Raw genomic sequence first — 27,125 nt, forward strand, 5'->3', positions numbered from 1 at the left:
AACTTGGAGGCCACAGGGGCAAGGGAGTTCTTTGGATACCAGATAAGGCATGAAGCAGATGTGGTTACAGTAATTCTGGTATAATTCATTGTAAGGTGATGATCTCTAGGAACGTCATCACCGTGGAGAAACCTGAAAGCTCCCAGCAGCCAGCAACGAATGAAAGGTGTGGGCGGGACTGCCAACAGGGTGGGGCCTGGTGAGCCAGTGCCTGGGCTCCCGCTTCACAGTGCGCGTGGGGGCGCCTCACGGGGGAGACTCTGATTGGTTCCTCTGGTTGGAACCTGGGCACGAGGTTGGAACTCTGGTGGTTGGTAGGGCAACCTCCTTCAGTTGATAGAAAACAGTGGAAGGAGGAGCTCCCTCTGCGCTGTCTTCTCTGCGATCTCAGCCCTCAGGCTTGTTGTATCTAGACCCATTTTAAATCAAGCAGGTTCGCTTCAGACCAGTCATCTCAGGGGAGGCAGCTGAGGTGGGGAGTGAGTTGTTAGTGGGGTGCAGCCCCATCACCAGGGGCTGGCCCTGCCAGGTGCCTGTGTTTGAAAGAGGTGAAGTGCTGAACTCTGCAGACTGGGAGGCAAGGGAAGGTCCAAGTTGCTGGAGAGGAGCCAAGGTGCCCCATGGGGAACACACTGAGTTGTTGTTTGTGCCCCAAAGTCAGCCGCAGGCGAGGTCTGCGTGGATGGTCTGAGGATCTGCCCTTCAGCTCTGACATCAATGAGGCGGTGGCAAGCAAAGGTGTGGGCCAAGATAGAAGGAACATGTCCAACACCAGCGCCAGACCCATTTGGGGCCCGAGCTGGCTGTGTGGGGTGGTGTCTGGCAGCTGCGATGACATCTATGAGGCAGTGTCAAGCGTAAGTGCAGACCAAGGCAGAGAAAAGCAGAGGCCGGCCAGAGGGATCTTGGTGCTCCCCAATGGCAGACGAAAGCAGAGCCAGTGCAGGGTGCACTGGGCAGAACCGATCTGCAGCAATAACATCAATGAGGGGGAGGTGGTGGAAGTGCCAGACCCTACTGCCGTGGAGCCTGCCCGGTGGGATTTGGGAGCCGGCAACGGCCATGACCTGCAGCACATCAGCGACCAGGTGATGCCCAAAGGTAAGGCAATGAATGATACTGTTTGCCCTTAGGCACGACTCTGGCTGACACTGATACCAGTTCTCACCCCCTCTCCCCACCCCAGAGGCATCCACAACCTCGGGCTCCTTTCTCCTGCCCCTAGCCAGCTTTCCCAGGCCCATGCACCAGGCGGGAGGACTGGCCCTGCCTCGTGCCTGCCGCCACCCTTTATTCTTTTTCCCTGCTGCATCTGGAGGTTTCTTTCCTCCTCCCTACCCCAGTGCCCAGTTCTGGCCCCTTTCTCAACCCCAGGCTGGCCGAACGCTAAGTTTTCCAGATAGAAAATGTACGCTACAGATTTCATTGCTGTAGAGGAGGTGTCTTACAGCTCTTCTGTTTACTTTGGTTGGCCTCTTAATTTATTTAAACGTTAGAATAATTAAGCTTCATGATGAATGTGACTTTGTAGCTGAAAGGTATTGTTCTCTCAGAATATCCAAAAATGGTGAAAGAATGAACAAAGTATGTGAATGAATTGTGCCTTTATACACAAAGCATGCCAGTACTTGTGAAAGCTTTTCCTTGTTCGGTGGTGTAAAATAAGCCTCTGAGTGCTTTCACACACCAGGTAGCAGATGGGTAGTGTTGGATGACGGCCCAAAATAGACTCTTCATATCATTTGTGGGAATTTATAACACATTTACAAGTATGTCTCATTTGACCCTGTCTCTACAAAAAAATGGTTAAAAATTAGCCAGGTATGGTGGCTTGCACCCACAGTTCCAGCTGCAAGAGAATCTCTTGATCCCAGGAGTTTGCGCCTTCAGTAAGTTCTGCTGGCTCCATCTCACCATTGTACCACTCCAGCCTGGGCAACAGAGTGAGACTTTGATTGTTTAAAAAATTGTTTTTGCCCCAAACAGCTCTTTGTTTTAAGACATTTGAAATATTGAGCAGGTGTCGGACCACAGTAACTGGCCACAGCATCTCTTACTGCTTGAGACTTTCCCTGAAATGTGCTGGTAAGAGCAGCCTAGAGGAAGGTGGTTATATCTGATAAGTAGAGGGAGGAGGGCATATATGTGATTCATCTAAAAGTTGCATCCCTTTATTTAGGTGCAAGTCTGAAAAAGAAGTCCCAGCCCTAGCCTGGTTTTATTCCACATGCATGGAGAGATTCTGTGATTTTTGCATTCTCCAGTAGAATTGGGACACTGGTGCCTTTATTTTCTTGACATTTATTACTAAAAGCTTTTCTCAAGACTGTTAAAAGTGATCCAAATGGTTATGTAGCTTTAAAAAGAATCTTTTTTACTCACCTCACTTGTGACATTGTTTCCTCTTCTTCCTCTACAGATATTGCTTCTTACCATCCAAGGGCAAGCACACTCTTCCTGAGAAAGTATCAAATGCATGGTGAGACAATATTGTTTCTGCCTTCAAGGAAAACCTAAAACTTTTCTGTCTTGTGTATTACAGAAAGTATTTAGAGAAACTCAGATATTAGTTAAAAACGTTCAACTTTTCATAGATTTACTTGTCTTATTTTCATATGTGATATAATTTCCTTTAGTTGTCAATGTTTATGGAAACATATAGATTTCGTGTTCACACATTTGGTGACATTTTTACCATTTTACCATGATTAATTGGCCACATGATTTAGTGTAGTAGTCACGGATTTATACCTTTTTCTTCATACGTCTTTGCCATTTTTCCCTTGCTTTAAAGAGTATGTTTTAATAATGACTGATAGGATTTTGGCCACAGCTTGGATTTCACTTGAGCAAATAAAAAGAATCCATTGTTCTGGATTGGATCTGTGATGTTGGCTCCTTGTTCACAGTGCTCTAACCACTGTCACATCCAAGTCGATGCTAGAACTTTTTCATTGGAATGTAATAGAAATGTAACATGCCCCGTGCTGTTTTCTGTATTAGCCTTAGTGTGTGAAACTAGTGTAAAGTTTTCATATCCTGCCTGTTTTAGGATGAGAATTAGAACTGTAGGATTTTTCTGTACTGTTGCTTATGTTACATAACATTCTGTTGTCTTACTTTATTTTTAAAAAAGCCATACACCATGTTTTTCAGTTAATTTGAACAAGAATACAAGAACTGGGGATTCTAGAATAACATCTGAAGTAATGCAGCACCATAAAAAAGGAGTTGTTCACCTGCATTTTCATATTTGTGTGGACTTTGTCTGACTTGAGCTAGTCATTTCTAGTTAGGATTGTTCTATTTCTCAGTTTCTTCCAAGAGCCATGGGCTTCTCACACCTAGAGTGCATGGAAGTAGAAGAAAACTGATCCCCTGCCCCTGTCACTTCAGTGGTGAGAAATGTGTGTCAATGAGACCAGTTCAACTTCAAAGGAGGAGGCATTATAGGGAAGAAAGTGTGGCCCAAGTCCCTCTTGGGAGCTTTTATTCTTTGGACCTTTGTTAGAACAAAATGATTGTGTGTGCTGAGGATACCCCGTGCAGTTAGATTGGCACCCTCATTTTGATATTTAAGTTTAAGATAGACTACCTTTCAGTTGAGTAAAGACCCATTTACTTTTTCAGTAATGTATGAATAGATGACTGAGAAGTGGTTTGGGATGCTTCCAGATATTCTAGTGCATCTTGAGATTGACTCCTGGCCAGAAACTGGTTCTGAGAGCTGTCAGTTATTAGATCCTGGTAATGAAAGTAAGCTACGTGTAAATGTAGAATCTGAAAACAAAACACTGCTGCATAGGGGTTCAGAAATACAATAGTAAACGTTTTTATTAGCTAATTTTCTCATCTGTCCCACATTTTGGCATTTTCATGAAGGAATACTTGAGACAGGATAATTTATAAAGAAAAGAGGCTTTATTGGCTCACAGTTCTACAGGCTATACAGGAGGTGTGGTGCTAACATGGGCTTCTGGCAAGGGCCTCAAGAAGCTAATGATCGTGGTGGAAGGTGAAGAAGTCATCTTTCACATGGTGAGAGAAGGAGCAAGAGAGAGTGGGAGTTGCTGCAGGCTTTTAAATAAGCAGATCAGGCCAGGTGCAGTGGCTCACACTTGCAATCCCAGTATTTTGGGGTGCTGAGATGGGCAGATCACTTGAGCCTGGAGTTTGAGACCACCTAGGGCCAACATAGTGAGACCCTGTCTCTATGAAAAATTTAAAAATTAGCCAGATGTGGTGGTGCATGCCTGCAGCCCCAGCTGCTTTAGAGGGGAAGGTGGGAAGATCACTTGAGGCCAGGAGGTCAAGGTTGCAGTGAACCATAATCACACCACTGTACTCCAGCCTGAGCGTCAGAGTGAGACCCTGTCTCAGAACAACAACAGTAACAACAAAACCCCAAGAAGATCATGCATGAACTCAGAGCAGGAACTCGCTCATCACCAAGGGGATGGCACTAAGGCATTCATTAGGGATCTGCCTCCGTGATCCAAAGACTTCCCCACCTCCAACACTGGGGATTACATTTCAACATGAGATTTGGAGGGCACACACTTTGCCTAATTTGTTTTGCCTTTCCTTATGTACATGGAGATGCTTTCATTTGAACATAATAGAATATGTGTTAGGTCAAAAAGTAAAACCGTGTTTTAAAATCTTACATTATGAGATTCGTCATGCCAGATTATTTAAATGTTAAATTTTGTTTAAATTAAAAATATTTTAAAAATTGATTTTTTAATATAGTGATAATCAGATTTATCTTGTTTTATATAGTGATGATCAGATGATTAGCAACTACTTTTATTCTGTGGTATTTTTCTATACCAGAATTGATTAGTTATATTTTTATTTTTAGTGCAAGGAAAGAGGAGAAGCTCTCGCCTATATTCTGTAAGTAAGCTTTTGAAAAGTTAAGAAATTAATTGCTTAAATTAAAAGTCTATCTGTCATAATTCCTTAGAAATGTAACAGGGACCCAGTGCTGTTAGTTTGATCCTCTTTTGGTGAATTTTCTAACTCTTTTCTATTTTCCTAAGTGTCTGATTTATGCAGGAAAGTCTTTAACTTACTGTGCCCATTTTTAAGGCTGTCTGACATTTAAGTTAAATTTAAATAATTTGGTTGTGATATAAAGATCTGCCTTAAATATTTAATCTTTTAAAATCAAATCAAATTGAAAATAGCCACGTCCATTTTCTTCAACACTTTCTGCTGACTCCCTGTCACAGCAGCTGAAAGCGCAGCATCCTCACTCCACTGCACCCTTATTTCCCTCCCCGTTTCTTCCACCTGTAACACACTTTTAATTAAATCATGAATTGATATTTACATGATTATGACTATGCACATATTATTCACTGCTGATCATATAATGTTCTGAATGTGCCTCTTCCTTGCACATCCTTCATTCTTTCTCTTAAATATTTCGAAACCTGAACACTTCTGCACTTCTCCAAGATAACCTCCCCTTTCCTAGCCCATGATGGCTCATAAAACCAAATGTGACCATTAGCCTCCGCCGGTCTCTTTGTTTTCACATCCTTCATTTGTGTGTGTGTGTGTGTGTGTGTGTGTGTGTAATTGATTTTCTGACTATATTCCTTTGGCTCTCTAACAACTATTCTTCCCCAAGAGTTGTAACATTTGTCACATGCCTATCAAAAATATGTTTTATCTACTAAAAAAATACATTCCATGTTTTTTTCTTGAAGCAGGTTTCCTTGGCCTTTCATTATCATCCTCAGGATGAACTGTGATTTCCTGGGCTGCCCTGCACCTGTTGGCCTGGGAGCTCTCTCTGAAATCTGGGACGACTAATGTTGGGTCCCTGAGTCCTAGACTGTGCATTGCGCTCTGCTTTGTGTTACTCCCCAGTAATGCTGGAGTGCAGTTTCTGAGGAAAGGCTCATATACACACATGTTTAGAGATCTGGGCTTTCTTAAAATCCCTCATTTGATATAGAGTATAAAATTCTATAGTGAAAACTAAATGTCATGGCTTGAAGACATTTTTCTATTGCATTTTTATTATACTGTTTTTGAAAGTATTGCCATTGTGTGATATGTCATATGTAATCAGTGTTTCCATCTGTCAAGTGTTTCGGACCTTCTCTATCCCTGAGATTCTGAAATTGTAACACAAAGCTTGGTAGGGACCTTTTATTTTATTGTGACCATTAAGTCTAAAATAAAGTTTAGAGAATTTTTCTGTGTGCTTTGTTTTATTATTATTATTTTAGTCTAATGATTCAGATGTTGGACCTCTTAGACCAGTATTTCTGCATTGATCTGTAACTTCTTTACCTTCGATTTTCCAGTTTATCTTTTGTTCTGTTCTTAGAGATTCTTTGACTGTCCATGCTAACTGTTCTATCAAATTTTTAAAAATCTCCTTAAGGGTGATTTAAGATTTGTAAAAAAGTTTTGCTCCTGAATTTTTACTGCTCCCAGGAATTCCTTTTTCCTGTTGTTTTGATCTCCCATTGGAGGCTTTGCTCAAATGTGTGGTGGTCTTTGGCTTTCTCTCATTGAAAGTAGGACCTTTTTTTCACTGAGGGGTCTCACTGTAGGGATTTGGATGTCAAGGCAGCTTTTCCTTTGAGGGACATCAGTGTATATATGAGGGAATGAGGGTATTTTCTTTGCCATGGTTCAGTTTTCTTCCAAGAAGGGCCTTCCAATTTTCTGCCTGGGCAGTGCAAGCATGGCTGCTGGCTTTCCAGAAACAGGGTTGGGAAGCAAGGTGGAGTTTCACTTTGTGTGTGCCATTTACTCCCATTTCCCAGGTTTCAGTCCTGGTAGGTCGGAGCACAGAAACCTTCAGGTATAATATATCCAGAGAATACACATCCACATTTCTTATAAGATGGGAGGACAAGTGGACCTGGCATTCTAACCACAGGTTTACTATTGACCTTGTTGGCTCTGTTGTATGTTTCATCTTACCTTCCCTGGTACCATGTGCTCTGATTTTGCAGACTGTGTCGGGTCCTTCAAAATACACAGGATTGCTTGTTTCTGTTCAGGTCACTCCCTGTGGGCACCAGGGTTGTGCTTTCATGTCAGTTACCACTCCTCTATCTGCTTGTCACCTTGCAACATTGACTCAGAATCTGCTGTCAATCCTGTCTCCTGGTCCTGTGTATAGTGTTTATTTTATGACTAATTCTCATGAGATTTCAGAAGGAAGAGAAAATAAATTTGTGGTCAATCCATCATATTTTGTGGTCTATTCATCATATTTAACCCAAATTTAGAACCTATATGTAAGTGTAAATCTAAGTTTAAATTGAACATAATTATGACATTAATTCAGACAATTTTCTAGTTATACCTATAATAAGCATATTACACTTTTCCACTCAGGCCTTGTGTAATAATTCTATTCAAACTCCATACCTGCCATGTGGTCCCATTGCTATGCAACATAGATGAAGCTGATTTTGTTAGCACACAAAGTATTGGAAATTTTCAAGTTAGCTAAAAGTCATTAATTATTTTTAAAACATCTAAAACATGTCTTATAAAAAAGTGGGGAGAAAAAAGTGATCTTGAAGGCTGGGTGTGGTGGCTCATGCCTGTAATCCCAGCACTTGGGGAGGCTGAGGCAGGTGGATCTCTTGAGGCCAGGAGTTCGAGACCAGCCTGGCCAACATGGTGAAACCTCGTCTCTACTAAAAATACAAAAACTAGCCAGGCATGGTGGCACACTCCTGTAGTCCCAGCTACATGGGAGGCTGAGCCAGGAGACTTGCTTGAACTTGGAGGTGGAGGTCACAGTGAGTGATAGGAAATTTTAAATAAAATAAAATGAGGACAGATATCACCTAAAGCTATATCAACTAGTCTGTATTTTGGTGCATTTTTCCTGTTATTTTTATTCTCATATATGGAATTTTCCTCAGAGTTGACTTTTGTTATGTTAAAGTATTATGCTGCATTATCCCTAATAGTAGTGACCTTAAGGGATACCTTCTTTCCCGTTGAATAAAAGTGTCTGAATGAGTCCATTTTTATTTTTTATGCCATATTTGTTTTTGAGACAATTAAAGTATATACGTTGACACACATACATTGTTAATGTAAATTAACAGAATAGCTTAAGAAACATTAAGAGTTTTTAGCTAGAGTTAAAACATTTCTATCTTAAAGGGTAATTTGGTCCTTCAAATAGTAATATTGTTCAAAAACATCTTGGATTTTGATTAAGAAATAAGTGAATTTGCAGTAAAAACCATCTGAAGCAGCAAAATGCTGTTGGACTCTATGGATATTTCTGATTATTGGCTACTGGCAATGTTTAAATGCAGTGTAGTTTTATAAACAACCACTAGATCTTCTCCCTACCCTGCCTTTTGTTTCATACTAGCTCATTAGTAGTAGATCCAAACCTGTTCTGTCTTTAATGTGTTTGTGAGGGACCCTGATAGAAGAGTGTGATAACATGATGCAAACAAGCATATTAAGAGGAGGAAGGAAGGCTCATCCGAGTTAGTATTTTTTCCAGTTAAAATAATGGGTATTTTGTGGTTTTAAACAATGCTATTGATCTTTTCAACTATTTGGTGACTGGCATTTGGCTACTGGGATTATTTTTAAGGACGAGCACTTTCTCTTCCTCTCTCTCTCTCTCTCTCTCTCTCTCTCTCTCTCTCTCTCTCTCTTTCGTTTTTTAAAATTTGAGATGGAGTCCTGCTCTGTCACCCAGGCTGGAGTGCAGTGGCACAGTCTCAGCTCACTGCAACCTCTGCCTCCGGGATTCGAGCAATTCTCTGCATTAGCCTCCTGAATAGCTGGGATTACAGCAACCCAACGCCACGACTAATTTTTGTATTTTTAGTAGAGATGGGGTTTCATCATCTTGTCCAGGCTGGTCTTGAACTCCTGACCGTATGATCCACTCACCTCAGCCTCCCAAAGTGCTGGGATTACAGGAATAAACCACCTCACCTGGCAAGGAGGAACATTTACTTAACATAGTTGAGGCAGCTTCCCTATTGACTATTGCACTCTCAACAAATGAATAGATACTTTGAAAGTGTCTTAGAGATAGTTTCTTTTCTACAGGGCTCAAAGCATTCACTGTCATATCTCTGATAGCACTGTGGATGAATTTTCACTGATTTGTATCTGCAGGAAGATTTACTTTCCAAATTGTAACTGATGTAAATATTTGTCAAGCTCTTATTGAACTCCTTAATTTCTCCCACATTCTGTGCTCAGCAGCTGCAGGTAGAAGAGAAGGGGTCCTCCCTCACCTGGAGAGGCTCACTTTCTCATGAGGGGGATGCTCTGCAGGCAATTGTATCATGTAACACACGGTGAATTAGACTGATGAGTCACAAAACCAGAAATGTTCTGTGGTGTGGCTGCAGGCAAAGGGAGCCCAGAAGGTGGATGAGGTCAAGCTTGCTGGGACAAGGGGGAAAGGAATAAATATTCCAGACAGACAGCAGCATGAGTGAGGCAGGAATGTGCCATAATGTGCATCAAATAACTTAAAGAATGAAATCAATTAACTTTTGAAATGAATGCAGAGTATTCTCAGAAGTTCTCATTTGAATAGTGTAATAGCAGTCTTATGGAAACATGAAGCGAAAGTTAAATTCCCAAAGTTGTTTTCATCATCTGATTTTTGGATGTGAGAGAGTCTTAAAGCAGTACTTTTTCCATCCTCCCACAAGGAAACAGGCCCAGGGAGACCTATGGCCCTTCACTTGTTTGGTGACTGAGCAGCTCTGGCGCACACAGCCTCTGACTCTAACACACTGGTTCCATCACACTCTCTCTTGAATGCACACACTTAGGATTAGTAACTTAGTAAATGTTGTATTAGGTCTTCATTTACTGCATTCAAATGCTCTTGTGTCAATATTGTTTAATGTATTACATTTTGTTTCAGTTAATGAATAACGGAAATAGAAAATCTCAGTGCTTTTTACTGCATAAGAAAAAAGCATGAAATCCCATTTTAAATGTTTCCCATTATTTATAAAGGGAATTTACAATAGAGGCTTGCCAGGTGTGATGATCGGTGTCATATCCAGGGCAGCATTTTGTAACCCATTTCTCAAACATCATCTGTGAAAGTTAAGAGCCTCCAATGAGTTTCCCATAGAGCTGCACATGATACCACACTCAGGCAGGTCACGGGGTATAAAAAATACCTTAATGCTTTATTGTTTGACATTTTGACAAAGGGAAAAACCCACACTTTTGTAAGTTCAGCCTACTGTGATATTTTTCTCTATCTTCCTTCTTCTTCAGACACCTCCATGGCAACTTGATAGAAAATACAGCTCGTGTTCCACCATATTGCTAGGTAACAGCACAGTCAGTGAGCCTGATCTCAGCCACATATTAGAAAGGTGAGTACAATGAGGCTGCCAAGGGCTGAGTGACAGACCCCCATATGCTAAAATCATCCCGGCCATCTGCTGTTATTTCAGCTATTTGATTGCCCCTTTCAGCAAGCAGTTGAAGAAGTTGATGTCAACGATATATGGATTTTTCAGGACCTAAGTATGAATTTTCTGTTTCTTTTTTAATCTTAGACACTGTGTGGTAAAAGGGAAAGCCAGTTCGCAAATAAGCAATCCCAGAAAAAGCATGGCTATTTATTGGATGCATTTATGTTATGACAGTATTGAACCTAATAGACAGGAGAGGTGCTTTTTATCAGATGGTTCTAGGAAAAATTATTAGTTCTTTATAGGCCATAGGCCTAAGATGATGGGCACTACTTTGGAAACTACTCTTGTAAGAAGGAACACCTTGTCCTCCAGCAGCACCATAGTGTATCTGCATTTAAATTTTTCCATCGTGCACAAGCACTTCATAGGCCACAATCAGAGATGCCCTTTCAAAACACCCTTGAAAGATGGGTTCAAGTTGGTTTAAAAGGCCAGCTCCAATGGAGATGCCCAGGAAACATTATTAACATCTCCTTCCATTTAGTGTTGATTTTCAGAAAACAGTTTGGCAAGTGGTACCTCAGAATGTTAATCTCCTTATCCCTAACTTGACTTTCTGGTCTATAAACATGACTAAATTACAAGCTTAATTTTGTCTCTAATGTACTTGTTTTTAAGCTAATTTGTCAGTAACTTCTACTTTAATCAAAAATGACAGTTTATACTCATAATAATGTGACTTTCCTCTCTCATGTATAACAATAGTTGAGATCCAATTGTGTTTCAGCAAGAACTGGGCTCCACCTGCGTCTAAAGCCCTGCGCTTTGACCTCTGTGCTGTCATCACTCAATGTTTGTATTCAGTCCTAAGTAAAAAGCCACCCTTTTTCGGCTAGAGTCCCTGGCTGCTTCTGATTTCAAAAGATTCCAATGTTTCAGTATGCAATTCAAAAGTAGTTTTTAAGCTTACCCTTGCTCAAACAAGTAAAAGTCCTGCTTTTTCTACTAGCGTAGTCTAAATTTTACAAGGTTTTTAAAAAATTGAAATATATATATTTTGTTTTTTGGAGAAGGGGCTTTGCTGTTTTGGCCAGGCTGGATTCAAACTCCTGGGCTCAAGCAATACACCCAAGTCAGCCTCCCAAAATGCGGTGATTACCGGCATAAGCTACCATGCCTGGGCTACAAGTCTATTTTTGAAGCACAGTAAGTTTTAATGTACTCTCCAGTTTTAGAAGAGATTATTTGGTATATTTGCTTTTGATGAAATAAAGGTTTACTGAGCAAGTTAATATAGCAAATTGGCTTTTGGAAAAGATTTTGAAAAATGTATTTCATAGATAGTAGAGCATTGTTCTCAATGGAAGAAGTGAGCCATGTTAGAATCAATTACACTGTTTCTTCAAAATATACGTCTGCAAACACATGCATTTTCCCAGCTCCACCTTCCCTCCGTCTCTGGGCACTCACAAACCTTTTAGGAAAATGGGGAAGTATGTGAGACATCATTATATGGGTAAAAGCATCCCAGATGATTCTGATCTTAGCCCTAATTCAGTCATTCCCAAACTTTGCTGCACATTGGAATCACCTGGGGAACTTTACCAACAACCCTGATGCCTAAAGCTTACCCAACACCAATTAAATCAGAAAGTCTCCAGCTGACACTGAGGCCCTGTTTAAAGCTCCCCGGGTGATCCAGTGTGCAGCAAATGTGGAGGCGGAGGCTACTGCTCCCTTTGTGTGAAAAAGTGATGGTTCTAATATAAAAATTACATGTTTTCCCTGTCATTTGCTCTTCTTTTTACCCATAAAGCCTTTCATCTGTGTGAGTCATTTCTATCTATGTGTGCATATGCTTCAATTTATACCATACCAAAATGTTTTGTAAACACCTGCAGTGCACAGGAACACTGTTCGGGGACCTTGAGCAAATCAGTTTTAAGCCTTGGTTCTCTTAATTGTAAAATGGGTGGTGCATGGATTGTCACGTGAGGTTCCGTGGTCCTTTTCAGCATGTAACTTCCAATTCTGTGATCTTAAAATGTGGAGATGAAACTGTTGGAAGCACTATAGAAATATCTATCTTAGATGCTAAAAATGTTGTAAGGCCTACTTTTTACAACTCCAATTTGCCTTCTCAATTATTACAAGCCACATTTTAAATGTTGAGGGTGAATAGAAGGCCAGAACTTATCAAAGAGAAGCCCCAGTTTCCTGACACACAACATCTGTGGATGACTGGAACACAGTAACATCCATCCGAAGAGTTGTATTTGTTCATTCATACTTTGTTTAAACTAATGAGGAAGTACCTGCCATAAATGTATGATGTGGTGTTACACTCTGTGTTTAGTACTGCTTATTTTCGGAGCACTACAAGTGTCATCAATTTTTGGATGCATTATAATGTTTACTAATAAATTTTCTGCTAATCATGCATAGGTGATTTTAAATTACTTTATTTGGTATAAAGCACATTCATTCTCTGCTTTTAGGGAAACAATGACAAATGGGTGAGTAGGTGATGGTGAACTAAATCAGCCAAAATGCGGGGCCAGCAACTTAAAAAGCAAAACACTACTGTCTGGCCTAAATGTAAGCATATGTACACATAGATATAAGTAACTTGCCCAGAATGAAAGGTTCTATGGGCAGAAGAGCAAATGACAGGGAAAATATGTCATTATTTATACATAATAACCATCTGCACACACAAGTCTTCTAACAGCATATTGCCTAGCATTTTAGTTCTCCTATTTTTGCTGTAAGGCCAGAGGACTAAAACAAAAGGAAAGTGTTCATATGGTACTGTTGTGAAGAGAGGATTTCAGGGCCACTGAGAGGGTTCCCTCCTCCCCCTTTAGAAATATATCTTCAGGCCTAACAAATGATAACATCAGTTCTTACAATTTTTTTTCCCTCCACAGTGTGACTTTGGCAATATATTACAACATAAAGCACAGGTAAGCTCTTTGAAACCTATCTTGTTATTCCAGCTCATCACTTTGTGTCATACGAAACACGCTGTCAGGTCATAACTCTGTATATTATAAGCTGTAGAGTGCTTATTTTGCAGTGTTACAGTGAATCATTTGTGGGTTATTTGGTCCATAAGACTCTTTTAAATTATTAAGGGTTCCAAAGTGTATTTGTTTATGTCTTTGTTTGCAATTTACTTGTAAAGAAGCAGTTAAAAGATGCTCTAGCCTCACGCAAATATATAGTAGGAAAGAGACATATTTTTGAAGCTTTCAGGTAACTGTGGGTATTCTTTAACCCCACCAAAACTCCAGAAGTGCTAACTGATTAAAATAGTTATAGCGGGATTGTACATATCAATGAATTCGTTCACTAATAGTCACTGATCTTTCTTGTACAATAAATGGATCTTTCCCCTTACTGGCTTTTACAATGTTATGCATTGGCTACTTGGTCTATTTATAGTGTCAAAAACTCACTTTCATTAGTATCACCACCATTATAAAAATGTCTTCAGATATGGAGATGCTGTCAAGCTCACAGTAGTAGGTATGAGTTTTCAAAGTCCTGATTTTTACCTTGAAAGTTTTAGCTTTATTATAGACAAATATTTGTTATTTTCCCTGAAATGGCAGACTCTCTTGACTTAATTTTATAGATAATAGTCAGTTATACTTTCAGATAAAAATGGTGTTCTGTGAAAAATTGGCTTGCTCAGCTCACAATTAAATCACAACTGCTTTTCTTTAACATGACCATACTTCAGTATACAGAAGTGCTTTATGTGAACTTTCTACTTAGAATACTAAAAAGAATACTAAAATACATTAATTTTTACTGTTTCATCAAGGACATTCTTCAGTGAAACAGGCTACTTTAATAAAAAAAAACTGCAAGGGGCAGTGAAGAGTGGAATGAATACTGGTATAATTTGGTACCACTGCCCTTATTCATACTGAGAAACCATCAGTTTTACCCACGTTTGCTTTTAAACAGTCATTACAAGTGTTGAACAGGAAGGAAGCAGTCAATGTCTTAATACTTTAAAAAAGTAATAAATTGTGTGTTTTATTTTCAATCAGCTTCTCAGGTTGAATTAGTATTCTTGTGAGAACAGTTTGGGCCATACATGGTGGTTTACCCCTGTAATCCCAGCACTTTGGGAGGCCAAAATGGGAGAATTACTTTGAATCAGGTGTTTGAGACCAGCCTGGGCAATGTGGCAAGACCCCATCTATCAGAAAAAAAAGATCAGCTGGGCATGGTAGTGTGGACATTTTGTCCCAGCTACTTAGGAGGCTGAGGCAGGAGGATTGCTTGAGCCCATGGAGTCAAGCCTGCAGTGAGTCAGGTTGGTACCACTGTGCTCCATCCTGGGTGAAAGAGAAAAACCCTATAACAACAACAACAACAACAACAACAACAACAACAACCAGTTTTGACATCATGGGTCTCCTAGAGAATCTCAGGGGTCCACAAACCACGTTGGTAGCACCATTGGTTTCCTTAATGATCACATAATGTGTTAGTTTTTAAAGTTCATTAAAGACTGGCCTCTTTTAAAATAAAAAGGCAATTAAGTCTGTAACTCAAACTACTTCAGCAAACATAAAGTATAATAAAGATTTGGGAAATCTTAATTGATTTTAAAAAGTTCTATAATCTTTATTGCCAACAACGACTGCTTTCTAAAATGTTCTTGTGTTCCACCATGAGGTTAGAGTAGTAAAAATAGATACAGTTTATTCCCATTGCCTATTAGCGGGGGTCAGTATTTAAAGGCAAGGCTGGCTCATCAATGTAGAAAAGACTTCCCAGTTCAGAACGTGATGTGCTGATGAAAAAGAGGTCAAGAAACCCTCTGAAGGCCAGGATCCAGGAGAAAAATGGGCAACAACAGTTTTGGTGAACAAATTTTACCAAAGCAAACAAGAAATATCTCCCTCCACCCTCCATGCCCTACTCCCAGCAGATACTTTACTAAGATATTAACAGTTCCTGAATTAATTTCTTAAATTCACATTCTTCTTTTACAGATATGCAAATAGATCTCTGGCTATTTTCGATGAGTCAATACATCCACTTTCAGTAAGTGTCACTTTCTCTGAGGTTCTGTTTATATCTTATAGAGTTGTGTTTATTTCTTGATGAAGTCAAAATCATCCACCATTAAGTCTTCACTAAGTTGTATCCAATCATCTTATGTAAGGAGTGTTGTAAATTGGACACACTGGAGTAAGAGCTGACTTATAGCTTTGTTTAATTTGTGCACTAAGGGGAATAAACATACCATCCAAATAACAAAATGTGTCATTTTAAAAGATAATTTTTTATAGCAGCAAACAATATAAATAGTTGTAAGTAGTCCTAACAAATATGCACAAATTCTGTGAATAGTATTAGAAAACAATTTAAATTTAAATTTGTTTAAATGCTATAAAAACTTAAAAACTTCCTTCTTCAGGTATGTGATAGCCACAGGGCCACCTTAGCACCTATGTTTACAGAAAACCAAAAATATTTTAAGATCCTACTGTTTATATTTTTAGAACTAAAAGACATTTTATCCCAGCAAAATTATTGTAAGGGACACGTGGGCACAAATTTGAACTTAAGAGTACTTAAGAAGTTTTCTTGAATGAATATTTATATTGCCTTTTTTCTTCTTTCAGCAAGAAGAGATTCCAGGGAAATCCTTTGAGGACGATCCCACACACAAATGCATTTTCAGTTATTTCTGTAATATTTTTGCAGTCGCAGAACTAACAGCTCCATGTGCGATCGTAGCATTGGTAAGCTATTTCTTATCTATAAAGCAGCTTTAATAACTGGTCTCCTACACAGCGTATGGCCGTGTTTCTAAATAAAAGTCAGTTCCTAAAGTTATCATCAGATCTTTTAAGAGAAACCTATGTAAGCCAAGTAAATACACATATTAGAGTTTAATCATCGTCATGTTTTAAAATGATGCCATTGCTTTTCTTATCACAGAATAATTGCTACTAAAAGCAGTGGGAGAGACTTCTGGTTTCTCCCTCAACAGATTCCCATGTAGGTCTAAGCTGAGTTCCAGGCTGTATTTCCCCACAGTTCTGACCTGGAGCTGCTGCTCTGAATGCTTTGTTGTTCCTGGTGACCTCTTGTGCCTGCTCAGGAAATTGCCCAGGAATGTGGAACCAGTAAGACTTGGACATGGGCTTTGCTAGTTAGCCTGCCAAGCCACAGCTGTGTCCTTACCTCTACATGGTTCTCACAGAATTCCTGTGGTGAGACTCATTCTGAATATAAAGTCCTGTTCAGATGGCTGGGATTGTTTGAGCCCTCCCCACACTAACCTGTAGAGGAATGTCAACCACACGGCCTGGAGAGAAAGGATACTTAGAGCAGTACCCTCTCCTTTAGCATCTGGCTAGAACTTAGGGGTGAAGGCTTCTGCTGGGCACCTGCATAGAAACCTCTCTGTGAGCACTGGATCAGATGCAGGCCATTTCATGGAGCTGCAACCATTGGGAATGCTCAGCACATGCTGGAGGGAAGCAGGAGTGGTACTTCCAGATGGAGAGAGAGCGAGCTGATGCAGGAGGGAAAGCTGGATTGGAAGAAGGGGGAGTTCACTGTATACAGGCTAAATTTGGTGTGCCTGTGAGATAGCAGAATGATGTGTGCAGTCATTATTTGAATCTACGGAACTGGAGCATGAATCTGAGCAGTGTAGTCATCATTTGGATCTATGGGACTGGAGCATGAATCTGAGCTAGAGGTAAGGAATGAAGAGTAAGAGTAGCTGCTCAAGGCGAGGCATGATGGATCATGCCTGTAATCCCAGCTCTTTGGGAGACCAAGTCAGGTGGGTCACCTGAGGTCAGGAGTTAGAGATCAGCCTGGCCAACATGGTGAAACCCTGTCTCTTCTAAAAAATACAAAAAATTACCTGGGCATGGTGGTGAACACCTGTAATCCCAGCTACTTGGGAGGCTGAGGCAGGAGAATCTTTGGAACCTGGGAGGCAGAGGTTGCAGTGAGCCACGATTGCACCACTGCCCTCCAGCCTGCACAACAACAGCAAAACTCTGAAAAAAAAAAAAGAAAAAAAGAGTAGCTGCTCAAATGCAAAGAAGGTGTTTAGAATAAAAGTGGACAAGCCGGACATGGTGGGACACACCTATAGTCACAGCTACTCAGGAAAAGGAAAAAAAGAGAAGATGGACAAAAGATGGCTCTGTAAAGACTACCAGCATGTGAGGGACAAACCCCCAGTAAAGTGCCAGAGTGGGAGGAGGAAGAGCAGAAAAAAATAAGAACAAAGTGTTCACAATAGGAAAGGCTGTGGTCACAGTGCTACATGCTGCCAAGAAGGTGCTCATTCCATAAACACCCCTGGGATGCCAACCCTGTGCCACTCTTCTAAGTGCTGGGGCAGAGAAGAGGACAGGTCGAGCACAGTCCTTGTCTTTATGAGACATTTGCTTTAATGAGGAAAGCATTTCTTTTTTTAGGTAACGGCAAATAGCAAAATGATAAAGCAGGATACAGAGAGAGTGATGGGAGGGGCTCGCTGTTTCTGATAGAATGATCAGGAAGAGCCTCTCTAGAGAGGTCACATCTGAGCAGTGACCTGACTATAAAGTGAGGATGATAAGGAGAGCTGGCATACAGGCAGTGTGATGAGTGCCAAGACTGAGACAAGAACACATTTCATGTGTGTTCAAGGAACAGACAGCAGAGAGCCCACCTGTGAGAGAAATGAAGGAAAGAATGGAAAAGATGAGGTCGCACAGGCAGTGCCATAACTCACAGAGCCCTTTGGCTTGCAGACCAGGGGACGAAGTTAAGGTTTTATTCCAGTTTGAAGCGGGGACTAATGGTAGATCTTGAGCAGGAGAGTGAAGTGTCCTTAATTTAGAGGTTATCACAACTGTTTTGGGGAGAGTAGACCATAGTTGGGAGGAGGGTTGGGGCAGAGAAGAGGACTAAGAAGCAACTAGGCTGTTATAGGTGAGCCATGACACATGGTGGCCCAGAATCTGAAGCAGGCAGCCTACCAGTGAAGTTAGCCATAGAGGGATTGCACATGGATTGGAGGAGGGTAAACTCACAAGATTAGGGCCAGGTTGGGGAGTGGAGCCTTGGGGTGAAGGGCTCTGGTTTGTGGGTGTGAAGGCTCCAGGGACCTCGGCAAGAGAAGTCTCAGGTGAGTGATGGGGGTGGGGGGTGGATAAGGAGAGATGGGAGGTGAGGAGCTGAAACCAGGGCATGACACTGTGAGCAAATGAGAGGATGTCCTGGAGGAGCTGTGGGGAGCAGGATGGGAACAGGCAACACATTCCTATCTACCTGCCAGCCAAGTGTGATGCTGCACACAGATGGCACAGTAGTGTTTCCTGAACAATCTTAATCTGCACGAGGCCTGTGTTTGTGCTGCCTTTCATGAGTGTGAAGGTGCTGAAGGTGCCTTTCTTCATGCTCACATCCCTGTGAATGAAATTGGCATGGAAAGTTCTGTGGGCAGAGTATGCTGCAGAGGTATCTGACTATGACTGTGACTTGCCCTCTCGCTTTATCTGAGCAAAGTCTCTGCAGAACGTAATAATAAAAGGCACTTATTTTCTGGCCAAAACCAGAAGTCTTTCATTCTGAAATGTTCTTATCACCACACTGAAACAGAACTGAAATCAAAGACAAGTGCTCTATTTTGCAGGTGTACATTGAACGCCTTTTAACTAAAGCTAACATCGATCTTTGTCCTACTAATTGGAAAAAAATTGTCCTCGGAGCCATGCTTCTGGCCTCCAAGGTTTGGAGAGATCGTGGTCTGTGGAGTGTGGATGACAGCCAGAATCCCAAGGATGTTGCAGTTGAGAAAATGTGAGTTTCTAAGGTTTGGGCAAACTTTGTCATCATTTTCCATGCCTCATTTGCTCTCCAAGTTATCACTGCAAGAAATATCTTTATAGGTTTTATTGTGCAGATAAAGGAAATAGGCATAAGACCACAGACTTCAATCTATCCAGCCTTAGTATAACAGTTTATATTTTCCAGCAATAATAGGTAAGTCTTGTGTTATTGTTGTAACAACTGGCTGATAAACTAGAAAATGTTTTTCTGATTTTTTTTTTTTTTGGCAAACCTCTTACAAGTGTGCTGTCAGAATGACACAGTATAGTAAATATCTTCATAGCTTTTTAGAAGCCACCTGCCAGTTTCAGTCCCCTTTTAAGGGGCAAACATCTAGCCTTCGAAATAATTGGCCACTGTTAAGGTCTTAAGGTCTCTGGACTATGCAGAAGTTACAGCTTTAACCTAAGCCACCCATTGTGTATTTGCTTTTGCTGGTCCTTGTCTACCCCCTTTAATCTGAAGATCTGTTTTTATAGGAACCTTGAGGTATGATGTTCTGTGCCCTGGCTCCTCCCCATTGGGAACATTGCATGTGTTTGAAAATCGGTTAGAAGCTTCCACATTCACCTCCCACAGTGTGAGAAGCATTTCTGGGGCATCACCCCATGCCCACCACACTCACAGGCTCCCTGGGTACTCAGACATTCACAGAAGCAGGCTGGGGGCCAGTAGTTGTTTATGAGAGTTGCGGGGAGCCTTGCGGGGTCATGGGGTTCCTCCCGGATGCACCAACATGACACTGAAACACAGCTTCCCCAGGGTTCCCTTCTAATTTGGCTTTGTGACTGCTGTGAAGTGAAGGGACCTGAAGCAGGCAGGCAGGGTGAGCAAGGGGGCATTTCCAGCAGAGCCGCCCTGGGTGCCTGCTGGAAAGTGAGGACAGCTGTGTCAGCTGCATCTGGTGCAAGACAAGGGAGCAGCTCTTGTTTACATTGAGCAGCAGCAGAAAAGATGATGCCAGGCAGTGGGACAAGTTAGTTTTGTGATCTTTGCCCATGACTCCAGATAGGACTGTTATTCAGAATCACCTCAGTGTTTGTCTACAAATGAATATGTAGTGTATATTGTAGATATGCTGCAATGTGTACATATCTACATTCAAAAATAACTACTTGGCGTCTGAGCTCAGTGACTCATGCCTGTAATCCCAGCCCTTCAGGAGGCCGAGGTGAGTGGATCGCTTGAGCACAGGAGTTCAGACCTGCTGGATAACACAGTGAACCCTGTCCATACAAAAATTTTTTTAAAAAATTAGCCAAGTGTGTTGGCAGGGGCCTGTAGTGGTCCCAGCTACTTGGGAGTCTGATGTGGGAGAATTGCCTGGGCCTGGTAAGATTAGGCTGTAGTGAGCTGTGATCACGTGACTGCACTCCAGTCCTGGGTGATGGAGCCAGATTCTCTCTCAGAAACAAATAAAAAAACATTTTTTGCCACCACTTTGCTAAGAGTATAAACCAAGTGATCATTGCAATATATGTGGTAGCCATTTTAGCAAAGAGTGTGACAGCAAATGAATTTGAAACAAATGGAAGTATTTTGAAAGTTGCAAATGCTAAAGTGACTTTAATCATAGTCATCCATTTGCAAACTGGTCCCTCAAAGGAAGCAAGATTTGTGACTGCCTGACTTCTCCTTGCCTGCTGCCTAGCCAGAGCTGATTTATCAATACAGGATAATTGCAATAGAAAAAAAGTTGAATTCATGCAGAGACAGCTGTACGGGAGACCGGAGTTTTACTATTACTCAAATTAGTCTCTCTGAAAACTCTGGGATGGTTTTCAAAAAGAATAATTTGGTGGGTATGGGGTCAGAAAGTGGGGAGTACTGATTGGTCAGGTCAGCGATGAAATCATAGGGAGTTGAAGCTGTCCTCCTGCATTGAGTTGGCTCCTGGGTGGGGGCCACAAAACCAGATGAGCCACGTTTATTTGTTGGGGTGGTGCCACCTGATCCCAGTACAAGGTCTGCAAAATATCTCAAGCACTGATTTTAGGTTTTACAATAGTGATGTCATTCCCAGGAGCAATATGGGGAGGTTCAGATTCTTGCAGCCTTCAGCCTCATGACTCCTAAGCCACAATTTCTAATCTTGTGGCTAATTTATTAGTTCTGGAAAGGTCATCTATCTAGTCCCCAGGTGGGAAAGGGGTTTGTTTTGGGAAAGGGTCATTACCATCTTTATTTTAAAGTCAAACTACAAACTAAGTTCCTTCCAAAGTTACTTCGGCCTCCGCATAGAAATGAACAAGGACAGCTTGGAGGTTAGAAGTGAGATGAAGTCAGATCAGCCCTCTTTCACTGTCATAATTTTCTTAGTTACAATTTTTGCAAAGGTGGTTTCAAATTTGTAATCATGAACACTTAGTTCTGCCATTTTGGCAGCTGAATTGTTCTCAAAACCTGCAGCTAAGCTGGCTGGGGCTCTGATTTCTAGTTACAAGATCAGAGAGCATGTGGGGATATGTGCAGCTTTCCACAGAAGTGAGCTTCAGGAGCGGTGGAGGCAGAGGCCAGCCCCAAGAAGACCGGCTCCAAACAGAGCTGTGTGTGTGTGAACGGAGAAACACCAGGAGCTATGCTCCGAACAGGCTGCTTCTGTGTATGATCCTGGGAAGCTGGAAGGCATTACATCCAAGCATTTAATAGACATGTGTCTCACCCCCCTGCTGTTGACTGTTTGCAGTGACCCCATTTTGAGTGTCAGTTTAACAGATTAAAAACTGCTGTCCATCAGATTTTTCTTAAAACTTTCCAACATCTCTGTGTGTCCCTAGAATATATTTTCTTTCTAGAGAGTAAAACTGAGTAGCCACTATTCAGAAATGCTGTGTCATAAAGGGTATGCTATTCAATCATCTAGCCTTTTCAAAAACCAGAAATCCTAGAAGATGCATAGTCTGTACACAGAATTCTTCTCTTCAGTGATTAAACCTCTATTAATAGATATGTTAATTTCATAAAGTGCCATTAATTCCTGTAGTAAGTCAGGTCCTGATTAGCTGCCTATTCAAATATTGTTTGATTTACATTTCTATAGACTTATGGATATGTGAACAGGAAATTAATTTTGGAAGTAGGTTCAGTTGAGTTTTTTTGTTTTTTTTTTAATTTTTTATTGGATTTTAGGTTTTGGGGTACATGAGCAGAGCATGCAAGACAGTTGCATAGGAACACACATGGCAGTGTGCTTTTCTTTCCTTCTCCCCTTCACCCACATTTGGTATTTCTCCCCAGGCTATCCCTCCCCACCTCCCCCTCCCACTGGCCCTCCCCTTTTCCCCCCAATAGACCCCAGTGTTTAGTACTCCCCTTTCTGTGTCCATATGTTCTCAGTTGAGTTTTAAGTTCAGCAAATGAGATCCTCACATCTTGGCTTGTGGTCTAACTGTCCTCCACTTTCAAGCCAGTGGGTAAAATGTTAAAATTTTCAAACCAAGAAACCAAATGTATTGTTCAGATATTGATCATTTTTAAGCAATTAACTTCTTACAGGGGTTATTCTGAAAGCAGCCAGAATGACTCTAACTGTGTACCTATTAATTTAGCCTTGGTGAGGGCAGCTGGATGACCATGAGGCAGAGGACGGCTCCCAGTCCTTTCCTCTCCCATTGCATCCAACAGCCCCACATTCTATTCTGCCCAGTGGTGACAGATACTGAGTTCTTCAGGGTTGCATTCCCAACCCAAGAGCAACACTGCATGTGTTAAGGCCAGAGCCCTACTATAAATCACATTATAAAATGAGTTTAGTCTAGCCAAAATGTCTCTCCTTGACTTTTCTGCCTTTCAAATTGTAAATGTTATTCTTCCCCAGTCTCTTCATAATATTAAGGTGAGCAGAAACTTGCATTATGCCTCCTTGACATAGCCTTGTGTGCTGGAGCAGAGGGAGGGGGATTCTTTTTGCCATGGAATGTATCTTGCTTATGTATTTATTTGGGATGAATCCTCCTTAGAGCTTTTCCTCCTCCGAGGTAATAGGGTGGGTCTCCATGGGTCCATTTGTTGCCATGGTGATGTGCCCCATCTTCCCGTTGGTGCTTCTCTACTTCAGTAAGTCCCTTCCTGTTATCATCCTGGTAAACACGCCTGGAGCTTCTTCAGAACTACTAAATGGTACCCATCATTCCTGTCATCTGATTGTGATTGCGGGGTTTGTGAGTGCGTGTGGAGTCTGAGTTGTGCAGCTGCCCTAAGGAAACTGTGAAGAATAAGCCCCAGGTCAGTAGCAGGAGTGCAGAAGAGGCCTCTACCTATCCCTCATCCAAAATTTGGGGTGCTGGGATGATGAAGAGACCCCAAGCAGCTGTGCCTTGTTTGGACATTAGTGTAAGGACCCTACCAGTCAGCCTTTATTTGTTTCAAAACAGAATTTGGAGCATCTTAGTAGCTCAGAATGATATTTTTAAAGATAACCCACTGGACTAAAATTGACCTGTGTTGGCTTTATTATGTTTCTCCTCCCCCAGGAGTAAGATGGAGAAGAGTTTTTTGGAGCTACTCGAGTTTAAAATTCATGTGTCTGCCAGTGTTTATGTGAAATATTACTTTGACCTGTGTGCCTTGCCATACGACCATGAACTGGATTTTCAGTTTGGTATTCTTCACAAACATATAGCGCAGAAATTGAAGGTAAGGCTGTGAAGTCACTTAGTGAAGTTTCCCATTGGCCACAAAAGCCAACATCTGTGACAAAATCATATTAAGTAGTGATTAGGAAAATGAAAGCCTTAAAATTAACAGACCAAAGTGCTTATTTCTTTGGCATCATATTTCTTGTCTTTTATGCTTTATACAAGAATCCTTATTATTATTATCATTTTATGAGAAGGAGTTTCACTCTTGTTGCCCAGGCTGGAGTGCAATGGTGCGATCTCAGCTCATTGCAACCTCCGCATCCTGGGCCCAAGCGATTCTTCTACCTTTGCCTCCCGAGTAGCTGGGATTATGTGCATGCACCACCATGCCCAGATATTTTGTATCCTTATTAGAGACAGGATTTCTCCATGTTGGTCAGGCTGGTCTCGAACTCCTGACCTCAGGTGATCTGCCCGCCTTGGCCTCCCAAAGTGCTGGGATTACAGGGATGAACCACTGCACCAGCCAAGGATCTATATTTTAAAAAATTATTGATATTCTCACTGCTTTGACCATAATTCAGAACATTTTTAATTAAATTTAATCTGTTCTTTTGGGTTTTGTTTTTAATCTCTACTTGTTCACATAACATTCATGAATAAATGCAGTTGTATTCCTAATTATATCTAAATAGACAATGCACTTACTGCTCTTGACTGCCTTTTACTTAAGCAGTTTGCAATTTTGTGTCCTTGTCTATTCTATATATCTCAGTGCAGTCCCAGGAGTTTGTTAGACAAAGCAGTAGTGGCTGAGAAACTTGTGCTTACACTGTATAAGGTGCCAGTAGTTCAAGTACTAGGTGTAGGAAGGACATGGGTTTTTAGTGAAAATGGCTTCATGGGACAATGTAAGATTTATGGTTTATGACTGTTGGTGAGTATACAGGAAAGTTCCAACTGAAATAGACACGTTTAAAATTGGCACTGTCTCTGGTGTTTTGGTGGTACTTTGGAATAATACATTTATTTACCACAATGTGCAAGTAAAGTAGCTTCAATCATTAGGCTTCTTGGGTGTTCCAAAACAGCCCAGCATGTGCCTGTCTCGTTAAAATCTGCTTGGAGTGTGTAGTAACTACTAAGGATTGGGTAGAATTTGAACCGCTGAATAAGCTGATTGTTTGGCACAAGTGTATGTTGAGTATGTTGAAGGAACAAGTGCACAGGTAACAGATAATATTGTCACAAGCTTGTCACAATACTCTTAGGAGCCCTATTTTATTTTTTATGTGACAGTATCACCAAGCAATGAGCCCAATTTTAAAATTATAAAGTAAGTTCCTCTTGGCTCTGGCAGTCTTTTCATAGCTCTTAAAGGAGACGACCTTAGTGAATGGGCAGGGAGTTGCATCCTCAGAACCTGGCCGAGTGTAAACCTCAGCCAAAGCAACCGCAGGGTAACCCTCTAAAGGAACCTGTATGTGTGGTTTCTCATCAATGATGCCTTTTAAAAAATGTTGGAGCCTTTTTAAAAATTGTACTCATTTTCTCTTTGATTGACTTTCCTAGGCTATGTCACGGCTGTGTGAGTACAAAGACCTGCATCAAGATGCCGCCGCTATGACAAGGGCCATCAGCATGGATTTCATCGGCATTAGGCATACTAATGCCATCTTATCTTAAAGAGAGAAATTAGCATTATAAAGTCCTGGACTTGTCAACTATAGGGACTACAAAATATCACTTCTCCTGCTGAAAAAGACCAGAAAAATTAGGATTTTCTTTTTTTATCTTTTTAAAAAAAATTTTTATTGTTGTTGTTGTTGCTGTTGTTGTTGTTGATTAGGATTTTTATAGAGTGGAGACTTCTTCAAATAACCACACTGTGAAGCTGGGTGATGGTGGCATGAACAGTGGGTGCCAGGTGCTACCTGCCCTTCTTGTTCCACTGAGTCCAGATGGCATTCCTAGGGCACCACCTTCTTGAACAACTCTTGGGGAGGAAGAGTGTCATATGGGCACAGCACATCCCAGTTCAGAGTCCACAGTCACCCACAGTCCCAAGCAGGTGACAGTCTGAGCTGAGCTGGAATTCAAACAACTTTGGAATTGGCTCCAGATTTGTGAGAGTACCTGGGTTTGGATCTCTGTCCACTGAGGCACTGAATGCATGATGGCCCAAAACAACAAGTGTGGGAAGAGAGAATGGCATGGGGACAAGGCTGTCATTACTTCAAGTACCATGGGGGCTCAGGCCTGTTCATCAAGTCTTTGGAGAGAATCTGCATGTGAAATGAGGCACCCACATCATGGTTATAAAGGGAGAGATGAAATCGGTTCATCTTCCCCCAGGCCTATAATGGTCATGTCAAAACACAGAGTCTTGCTGTGTTGCCAGGCTGGAGTGCAGTGGCAGGATCTCGGCTCTCTGCAACCTCTGCCTCTGGGGTTCAAGTGACTCTCCTGCCTCAGCCTCCCAAGTAGCTGGGACTATAGGCATGAACCACCAACCCAGCTAATTTATATATTCTTAGTAGAGACAGGGTTTCATCACAGTGGCCAGGACAGTCTTGATCTCTTGACCTCATTCTGCCTGCCTCTGCCTCCATAAGTGCTGGGATTACAGGTGAGAGCCACCGTGCCTGGCCTCTTGCATTTACCATTCACAATAAAGCAGTTTGGAATATCCCACTGTTGATTTATTATTTCCTCCTCCAAACATAATCTGTGGCCCTGTATACATAATTGAATATTTTTGTGTATTGATATTTTGTGTCTGAAGATGAAATATTAGATGAAACATGTTAAAACATTTCATGCAAAGCCTTCAGTGGTTGTAGAGTCTACTCTTTGGCGAATACATGAATTAATCTATTTTAAATATTAAAATTTTTATTAGATGTGATAATGATATTTTTTCTTTTATCTTCATCTGTTAGATATAGTTACTTACATTCTTCCATAATTAATGATATTGTATCTTATATTTGATGTAAAAAAAACTCCTTGAATATTTGGAATTGATCGTTGAAATTAAACTGCAAAATGAGATTTGCTAAAACCTAGTGATAATGTACTCATAATGGGTTTATTATCTATTATCTCTATCACTGTTAATTTTTAAAGTTTCCATGGAAAACTATACTAAGAACTTAAAATTTTCTATAAAACCCTTCATGCTCTGCACTTTAGCTCCAATGCATAATGAATAAAGGAAAATAAATTCTCCGGTGGGAATTCTGCT

At 41.1% G+C, this 27,125-nt stretch overlaps 1 protein-coding gene across 1 annotated transcript; it reads left to right on the forward strand.

Moving 5' to 3' along the window:
• Positions 1-331: 331 nt before the first annotated feature.
• LOC144579143 (cyclin-Y-like protein 1B) lies at positions 332-27,108 on the forward strand. The gene is made up of 10 exons (XM_078348410.1): positions 332-1,101; positions 2,420-2,479; positions 4,865-4,899; positions 10,276-10,376; positions 13,352-13,387; positions 15,440-15,491; positions 16,076-16,195; positions 19,102-19,268; positions 23,771-23,933; positions 25,451-27,108. Exons 1-10 carry the CDS (start codon positions 621-623, stop codon positions 25,562-25,564), a joined length of 1,329 nt encoding a protein of 442 aa, XP_078204536.1. The 5' UTR covers positions 332-620; the 3' UTR covers positions 25,565-27,108.
• The last annotated feature ends 17 nt before the right edge of the window (positions 27,109-27,125 follow it).

Source organism: Callithrix jacchus, chromosome 14, assembly GCF_049354715.1.
Source record: "Callithrix jacchus isolate 240 chromosome 14, calJac240_pri, whole genome shotgun sequence".
Taxonomy (NCBI): domain Eukaryota; kingdom Metazoa; phylum Chordata; class Mammalia; order Primates; family Cebidae; genus Callithrix; species Callithrix jacchus.

Bases quoted from the DNA above. Each gene is read 5' to 3' on its own strand.
- LOC144579143 (XM_078348410.1), top strand. From the start codon at position 621: ATGGGGAACACACTGAGTTGTTGTTTGTGCCCCAAAGTCAGCCGCAGG. The intron at 4,900-10,275 runs GTAAGTAAGCTT...CTTCTTCTTCAG, and splicing joins GAAGCTCTCGCCTATATTCT to ACACCTCCATGGCAACTTGA. The intron at 23,934-25,450 runs GTAAGGCTGTGA...TGACTTTCCTAG, and splicing joins ATATAGCGCAGAAATTGAAG to GCTATGTCACGGCTGTGTGA.